General features: G+C 41.5%; 1 protein-coding gene across 1 annotated transcript in view; it reads right to left on the bottom strand.

Annotated features, from left to right (window-relative positions):
* Positions 1-378: 378 nt before the first annotated feature.
* The window catches only part of KCNH8 (potassium voltage-gated channel subfamily H member 8), a 385168-nt gene continuing 376099 nt past the window's right edge, over positions 379-9447 (bottom strand). Inside the window, exon 16 of the mRNA XM_029214700.1 lies at positions 379-2640. Within this exon, the coding sequence (XP_029070533.1) occupies positions 1942-2640 (699 nt within the window). The 3' untranslated portion in view covers positions 379-1941. The remainder of the gene's footprint in view (positions 2641-9447) is intronic.

Genomic DNA, 9447 nt, shown 5'->3' with positions numbered 1-9447 from the left:
GTACTCAAAAACCAGAATGTCAGTCATCATTATTGGCATCAGTAATGGTAGTACTAGTTTGCCAGAAAGACAATCATCAACTAACACCAATTAGTTCTATTTGAATGGTACTTAAAATGATGACTTAGGTCAAGATAAGCAAAAAGGGTGACTACAAATAAATACATTAAATCCAGCACGTTGCCTTTGCCTCTATTTTCCTATTCACTTAGGTAAGGAGAGATTGAATTTTGGACCTGGGGGAAGAGAAGACACGAGTCTTAAGTGATCTGCCTCAGGCACATGCACTGTTGCCATTTTTCTTAGAGAAGGTTTATTTTCTTTCTGCTACTCTAGCCAATTTTAGGATATAAGAGTCACACACCAGAAGTCTTGCTTTGTGTACATGTTTTTAATAATACAGTTTTCAAATTGCTTATGCTTTGTGGTGGGAAATAAGAACAGGGTGACTCCAGAATGTGAATTCAATATGTTTTCTAAGAACATCTGGGATGATGAGCCCTGAAATGTTCTTAAACATAAAATAAACCTGAAGTGAAGGCGTTTATATCATTACCACGCCAGCATCTGAATTTGGGTATTGGTTGAGATGTAGAAAGCACTATAGGTTCTAGACTGTCTCTAGCTCCCTAGCTGTGTAATTGCTGGGGCTTTATTAATTTTACCTCTGCAAAATGAGAATGAAAACACCTGCTCTGCATAACTTACAGCAATGTTGAGCGCTTTAAAGAAAAATAATTAAAGTGCTGATCCAAAGCAAGCTGGCATCCCTCTCACAAATCGGAACTCTGAAGTCTTGGCTTCATTTTGGAATTTTCACCGGTCTACGCAAGCGCTCCTGAAAGAACAGCACAGAGGAAGGATACACGCAAGGTTTTCTTCCTCGTTTTGAGGCCAAAATAGCTCAATGTAGTTGCGATCTCATATTCCCCAGACCAGTTTTGGGTTCCAGAACCACGAAGTAAGATGGCTGGAGGAGAGACATTTACACAGGCACAGAGGGGGCAGCCTCAGTTCAGGTTGTTACCTGAGTCCCCAGAGACCAGGTGGACTCCCCCCCTCCCCCTACCATGCCAGACACTCAGTCCAGGTTTTTACTTCATTAATGAAATATGACCTCACTTTTCTTTTGTAATCCAGAAGCGTGAGGATACATTTGTTGCAAACTGCATGCAGATAAATGGGGGGCTTCCTTTTGAAACTACATCCTCTGAATAATAATTTTTAATCTACTATACATAACAGTAGTGCATTTCTTGTTAAAACGGCAAGCTTTTTTTTTTTTACCAAAATGAAAACATTCATTTCTTTATAAATAATTTAAATAGTTTAAATACATATTTCATACCAAGGATATAAAAATAGCATCTCTTTTTTTTTGATAAATAAAGACATATTCATTTACATGGCAAATAACGTGCAATAGCTGACCACTGGCCACCAGCTCTGTGTGACTGATTGTCTAGGAGATGACATGCAGTGATAAGTGTCCCTTTGCCTTCTGCATTTGAAAAATAGATCAGCAAGAGCTGTGCACTCCCAGGGCCCACAGTCCTACGGATACTGTTCAGGAGTGACACACAGGCACTCAGGAAAAAACTTTGCTGCACTTCACAAAAGCCACCTAGGACAAAATGAATCCACACATTCTCTGTCTGGGACATCTAGCTGCTCAGACCCTCAGGGTCTTTGGACTTTTACCAAAGTCTGTCAAACAGACCAGGAAGTTAATGCCTGTACAGGAAAATGTTCCTATTTTGTTTCTAGGATCCAGGAAGTGTCTGCTACAGTCTGGAGGTGGTTCTGCCTTTCCCTGGACCCTCTCTTCCACAGGTCTCCCAGCCTTGCCCAGTCTTCATGCTGCCAGAGGCAAGAAAGGCAAACCAGGGCTGTCATGCAGTGGTGGAGCTGAAACTGGCGGCTGCCTCACATGCCCTAATATCATATGTTTATGGCTTTAGTATCTTTCACTTCTGCTGGGCTTGGGACAACTTCCAGTGGAAAGTTCTCCGAGGGTTCAGTAGTGATGGATGCCCTTCCTTCCCGGTCCCAAGATCCTGGCAGGTTTTCCAGACTGAAGGAACTCATGGCTCCTTGGCCCAAGCTGCCCTCCTCCGATCTGCTTGGGAGAACCAGGTGCAAAGATGTTTCTGAGGAGGAACAGACAGAGGACGAGAGAGTGGCCGAGATGGACTGCAGAGGCATCAGCGTAGTGTCTGACTGTGGAGAGATGCACCTTAAAAACTGCAAACGACCTTCTTGGACGACCTGGTAGCGGGCAGGTGAATAATCAAGGTTCGGAGAATGATACAGTTCACCGCCTGCAGGATTTTGCTCGTAAACGCCAGTTCGCTGGGGGCTGCTCCCCACAGAGGAGGGATCCACACTCCATATGTCAGGGGTGACATTCCCATGACAAAGCTGGGCTTGGGTATAAGCGGCTCCACCTGCTTGCAAGTGTAGACAGGGTTGGTGCGTGCTCCAGGTCATCCTGGTCTGTAAGCTGGAGGGACACACAGAGGTGGTGTGCAGAGAGCAAAACCGAGCGGGCTGCTGGGGGGACACGACGTGTTCTAGAAGCTGCATCACAGTCCTCATGTCTTTACCTAACTGGGACACCTCCTGAGTCAGTGTCGTTACCTGTGTGGACAAAGCAAGGCAAAAGGCAGCAGTCAGAGGAGCACGGCAGTGATTTCAGAGCAGTGAGGAAGGGAAATGAGATTTCTCAGTAAGAAGGTCTGGAAGGCTGCTTCACCTCCAACTCCAGCCAAGCCCAAAGGGTGAATGGGGTGGCTGAGCACCTGATCTAAAGCCATCCCCTCATTCTGCGGGAACCTAGAGAGACACACATAGTCTGGCCTTCTTTTTAAAAAATTTTACATACATTTTTTAATTGAAGTATTGTTGATTTATAATGCTTCAGGTGGACAGCAGTGATTCAGCTATATATATATATATATATATATATTCCTTTTCAGATTCTTTTCCCTTATAGGTTATTACAAAATATTGAATAGAGTTCCCTGTGCTATACAGTAGGTCCTTGTTGATTACCTATTTTATATACAGTAGTGTGTATATGTCAGTCCCAAACTCCTAATTTATCTCCCCTGTTTCCCCTTTGGTAACCACAAATTTGTTTCCTATGACTGTGAGTCTATTTCTGTTTTGTAAATAGGTTCATTTGTATCATTTTTTTAGATTTCACATATAAGTGGTATCATATGCTATTTGTCTCAGTCTGACATTCTTAATCCGTGATTTGCGGGTTCCTGGACAAAATTAGAAGTGTGGGTCCATCATCTCTTGCATCTCTGAAATACAGACAGTATTTTTTGCTTCCCTTCCTCTGAGTTAGCGGGATGCTCTGTGGTGCGCACCCACCATCCAAGACATCTCAAAACAATGTGGAGACATGAGTATTGTTGTATATAACGCACTCAGCACGCTGCCTGCCCAGGGTAGACACCCAGTAAATGACGGCTCTCACTCCTGCCATTTCTGGTCAAGATCAACACTTATTCAGAGATATACTGGCCTTCAGGGGTAGGGAGGGTGGTAAGAAAGAACTCAGGACAGATTTGCTAGGATTTGTCTATAGAAAAGGGAAAGCTGCAAAATGAGAGTTAGAAACGAAAAGGTCTTTAAGGTGGGTCCATCCACATAAGCACTGTGGGGAACCCTGGAGGGCTGGGGTCCATCAGTGAACCGGAATCCCACGGAATTACAACCCCAACTGTGCAGTGTGTTCTTTTTTTTTTTTTTTTTTTTGTGGTACGCGGGCGCCTCACTGCTGTGGCCTCTCCCGTTGCGGAGCACAGGCTCCGGACGCGTAGGCTCAGCGGCCATGGCTCACGGGCCCAGCCGCTCCGCGGCATGTGGGATCTTCCCGGACCGGGGCACGAACCCGTGTCCCCTGCATCGACAGGCGGACTCTCAACCACTGCGCCACCAGGGAAGCCCTGTGCAGTGTGTTCTTTATTCACTTTTCTAGATGAGACATTTAGTTTGTATAAGACTTTCAAGGGAGACATGACCCTCAAACTCGCAAGAACCTCTGAAGAGTCTTCATTATCTGCTTTACACTTAAACCAATACTATAATTCACCAGAGGATTTATTTTCCTAACAACCACATCACATTTTTTAACCATGGAAGACCACCAGAAAATTGAACTTGACTTATATCCAGCTTTTCTGGATGGTTTCTATTCTTCAAAGTGAGGAAAACCTATATTTCAGAAAGCAGGCCACACATATATTTTCTAGTCTTTTGTTAGATTCATAACACGAACACATAGTGTAACATTTTGCCTTCATTGCTATAAGACTGTATTTTATAAAGGACTTCCCATGCCCTGATTTTACTATCATGAACCACAAACTCCAATATAAGCAGCTGAACCCAGTGGCTAAACACCATCAGAAACAAAACAAAACAAGACAAAAGGACAGTTCAGTTTCAATGAAGCCAAAACCAAGATTGCTGTTTGGGGCAGACTTTTTTCAATATTTAAGTATACATTCCTAATTCATCCAGTAACTTCATTCAGTCCACTTCCTATAAGTGCATTCTGAAACTAATTCTCCATGGCAGGCCCATCAGGAGGTAGTGTCATTCAAATCAGGCATTTTTAAAAGACCAGAAGGAGGTTTTTCCATGGTTCAGGCAACCAACTGGTAACACCTGCCTTGAAATTGCCAGGCCAAAACTATTTCTGCCTTGCTGCTAGCATGGAACTCGAGGGACCCTATCGAATACTTGCCCAGGCTTTTCAGCAGATCTAAAATTTTTGGCGAGAAAACGATATCTCTGAGACTCACATTTAAGAAGTGAAACAGTGAATCTGAGAAAGAGTCTATGTGTTTTGAAATTTTCACTGCAGGTTGTCAATTTCAGAACTTGCCAAAACTCAATTCTAAAGTACACGGGTGACACAAATCATCTCTGGATCTCAGCACAGCAGACATGCACCCAGGGGTTCTATCTTGAGTTGATTAGCCCTTCTATCAAAATTTCAGAAGAGAAAGTTGATACTAAATGAGATGTTTGAAGGATATATTAACCGTCCCCTTCCTGTAGGTTGTCTAAGTTAATGCCTGTATCAAATTCATCAGGGTTCAGCTCCCAGCAAGAATGCCTTCAGTCGGCCTTAGCATTGAATAAAGACAAAATCTTTGAAGCGCAACTTTGCATTTTAGACACAGCAACAATTATGTTATCCAATAAATGAGTAAATTTATAATACAACAAGCTTTTAGGTCCGTTTTCCTTATTGGATCTACAAACAACACTAAGATCAGCAGGGACGCACCTGTAAATTGGGGACACTAAGGCCCAGAGGTTAAATGACATTTTAAGGTCTCTTATTTCATGAATGACAGTTGTTGGTCTGGAATTCGAGCCTTCTAGTTTTGGTGCTCTATTACAGTATATTAGAGAAGACATTGCCTAAGAGTTGAGAGATTTTTGCCAATGTGGTCAGAATTTGTGAAGAGCACGGATGATACAAAAAGGAGCCTCGTGTAAAAGTTGTCTGAAATGGGTTCATTTTTTTTTTGATTTCACATATAAGCAATGTCATATGATATTTGACTTTGTCTGACTTACTTCACCTAGTATGATAGTCTCTAGCTCCAACTTATACACAAAACAGAAAGAGACTCACAGACATAGAAAACAAACTTATGGCTACCAAAGGGGAAGGATGGGGGCGGGAGGGATAAATTAGGAGCTTGGGATTAACGTATACACACTACTGTATATAAAAGCAACAACAAGGGCCTACTGTATAGCACAGGGAACTATACTCAATATCTTATAATAACCTATAAAGGAAAAGAATCTGAAAAAGACTCTCTCTCTCTCTCTCTCTCTCTCTCTCTCTATATATATATATATATATACACACACACATATATATATATGTATGTAAAACTGAATCACTTTGCTGTACACCTGAAACTAATACACTGTATTTAAAAATAAAATTTATAAAAAAGTTGTCTGAAATGGTAATTCAACATCAAATAAGTAAATAGTATCTCTAAAAAAATAGGAGACAGTAAAATTTCTTCACAGCAAATTATATGAATGGAATAAGACCAAAAATGTTTGTACAGGGAAGTCCCTGGCAGGCCGGTGGTTAAGAATCCGCCTGCCAATGCCAGGGACACGGGTTCGAGCCCTGGTCCGGGAAGATTCCACATGCCACGGAGCAACTAAGCCCGTGTGCCACAACTACTGAGCCTGCGCTCTAGAGCACGCGAGCCACTACTACTGAGCCTGTGCGCCTAGAGCCCGTGCTCCACAACAAGAGAAGCCACTGCAAGGAGAAGTCTGCAATGAAGAGTAGCCCCTGCTCGCCGCAACTAGAGAAAACCTGCACACAGCAACGAAGACCCAACGCAGCCATAAGTAAGTAAGTAAGTAAGTAAGTAAATAAATAAATAAATAAATAAATAAATAAAAGACAACATACGCTTTTAAAAAGAAAAGGGTTTGTAATAAGGGAAAATCTGGAAGTGGGAAATATGTTAATAGACATATTGCTGATGAACTATTTTTTTCTAGCTTTCAAAAGAAACAGATATTTTTCTATGGTTGAACTACCTTTCCAAGGCCACGTTCTTGGCACTGAACTCTTCCTGAGCATTTACCATAACTTTGAGGCCATGAACTTTGAATGGGACTCCAGAGTCTTGACTAGCTCCAGGAATGTAAATAGCATTAACATTTTCAGAAAAAAAAAATTACTATATTAGCTTGAACTAAGCGGAGTAAAGAACCCAAGGAAATAGAGCTTTCTTTAGCTCTAGAGGGTAATGTTCAATTTACATCAAGGAAGATTTCTGTCACTGTGGCACTGGGGACACATCCCTGCCCCTTATTAAAGCTGCATAGGGAATTAATCCTTAGTAGGTAAGGGATCTCTCCCTTTGTAAGGGCAAAGCCAGCTGCCACAGGAGAGATGGCATCTCCTGAGGGTAGAGACTCTGTTCTCACTGAAGGTGATAACATACTGCCACAGAGAGTAAAGCTTCACAGCACTTTTGTTTACTGCTTTCTGCTCGCCTTGCTGACAAATTCATTCTAAAACACAAAAGGCTTTATTCTTAATCAAATGTAGAAAGCAGAGAATGCAAAGTCTCTACTTTCTAAGGGGGGTGGGATTCAATGCTTTTTCACAGCACAGTTAAGAAGATGGGCATTTGCTAAAAAAGGTTGTTGGAACTACCTTATGAACAAGGCACTGTCTGTCCACTTAAAGAGATGTCTTCAAAATACAACATAAACCCAGAATGCTGCAGAGATAGGTCAATAAAAACAAAAAAATCATTTGGATCCAATGAACCAATGTTTTCCCATTTACTTCAACAACTGTTTACACTTTTTAAATGTCTTCTGTCACTCGTATTAGAAAACAGAGCAGGTATTACGAAGCCCTTCACAAGTCCCACTTGGTTTTTTTTTTAATCATTAATTTAATTTTTTAAAATTGAAGTATGATTTACAATGTCACGTTAGTTTCAGGTGTACAAAAGTGATTCAATTATACAGCTATATATATATATTTTTTTTTTTTTTTTCAGATTCTTTTCCCTTATAGGTAATTACAAAACATTGAGTAGAGCTCCCTGTGCTCTACAGTAGGTCCTTGTTGGTTACCTGTTTTATAGTAGTGTACATATGTTAATACCAAACTCCTAATGTGTCCCTCCCCTCCCTTTCCCCCCTGGTAATGATAAGTTTGTTTTCTATGTCTGTGGGTCTATTTCTGTTTTGTAAATAAGTTCATTTGCATCATTTTTTTAGATTTGGCATTTAAGTGATAGCATATATTTGTCTTTCTCCGTCTGACTTCACTTAGTATGATCATCTCTAGGTTCATCCATGTTGGTGCATATGGCGTTATTTCATTCTTTTTTATGGCTGAGTACTGTTCCATTGTATATATGTACCACACCTTCTTTAACCATTCATCTGTCGATGGACGTTTGGGTTGCTTCCATGTCTTGGCTATTGTGAATAGCACTCCCACTTGGTTTTTTAATGGTCCGTTTCCTGCATTTTCCCCTTTGCACACCATCAGTCTGAATACAGTGGGGGTCACATCACACTGCCCATGTGAAGGCTGTACCTCTGACTGGGGTCTCTTCTCCTCGGCCCCTTTTCTGCCTGGTAAGTTTCTCTCCCTTCAAACATCTAATCCCTCATTTCCTCTGAAGAGCTTTTTCCTGACAGCTCATTGATACTCAAAGAGCAGTTTGAGCATCGATAGGACTGTCTGTCCCAAACAGGCTTGGAGTTCCATGAGGGCAGAAGTTATTATTTACCTCAGTGTCTCCTGGACTCTGGGCAATGCCTAGAACACAACATGCACTCAGTAAATCTTGAATGTATAAAAGAATGCAATTCCTGCCATTTTGAAGGGCTTGGTACTCATATTGCTTTCAATTTTTATTTTATGTTATCTCATGATTTTACCATAAACATCATGGGGGAAAGATTCCTACTACAAAATTATGTTGGGAAATCTGTAACTCGTGCTCTTCACCCCAAGTAAATATGTTAAAAGTAGGTATTATGACTGTTAAAGTTTTGCATATAAATTTCCTGAATCAAATCCTTGGGTGTTTCCCAGTTTGAAAGAGCAAGTGGCATTTCCACCACTAAGAATCCCTTTTATTTTAATGTGTTTCCTTCATAACTGTAGATATAGGTCTCTTTTGGCCAAGACTTCTGCTATTTATCTTGCTGCTCTGTAACTTGTCCCAGCATAAACTTGATTTCCGTGGGTAGCTTTGATTCCCTGGGGAAATTTCCCCTGTTTACTGACTCCCATATCTCATGAGTATATGGTGAGTGCCAAGTGACAAATTCAATTAAGTTAGTCAGAGTTGTTTTATCAGCTGAAATTTGGCAAAGCTTTTTGCATCCCTAGTTGCCATCCTTCATGGCTATTTTATTTATTTATTTTAATTAATTAATTAATTAATTTTGGGCTGCATTGGGACTTCGTTGCTGCATGTGGGCTTTCTCTAGTTGAGGTGAGCGGGGGCTACTCTTAGTTGTGGTGCGCAGGCTTCTCATTGTGGTGGCTTCTCTTGTTGTGGAGCACGGGCTCTAGGCACACCTGCTTCAGTAGTTGTGGCACGCACGCTCTAGAGCACAGGCTCAGTAGATATGGCGCACGAGCTTAGTTGCTCCGTGGCAGGTGGAGTCTTCCCAGACCAGGGCTCGAACTCGTATCCCTCTGCATTGGCAGGTGGATTCTTAACCACTGAGCCACCAGGGAAGTCCCTTCATGGCTATTTTAGATGTGGCCTTCTGATTATTTCTACTTCCAAATATAGTAGATAAAGAAAGCATAACTTAATACACATTATTCTTTTACTTGTGTATTAAGTTACACTTTCTTTACCCGTTTTTTTCCCTCTCCCTTCT

This window comes from Monodon monoceros, unplaced genomic scaffold (genome assembly GCF_005190385.1).
Source record: "Monodon monoceros isolate NGI ecotype Baffin Bay Population unplaced genomic scaffold, NGI_Narwhal_1 Super_Scaffold_11, whole genome shotgun sequence".
In the NCBI taxonomy this organism is placed as follows: domain Eukaryota; kingdom Metazoa; phylum Chordata; class Mammalia; order Artiodactyla; family Monodontidae; genus Monodon; species Monodon monoceros.
This window is presented reverse-complemented; position numbering and strand designations above follow the sequence as displayed.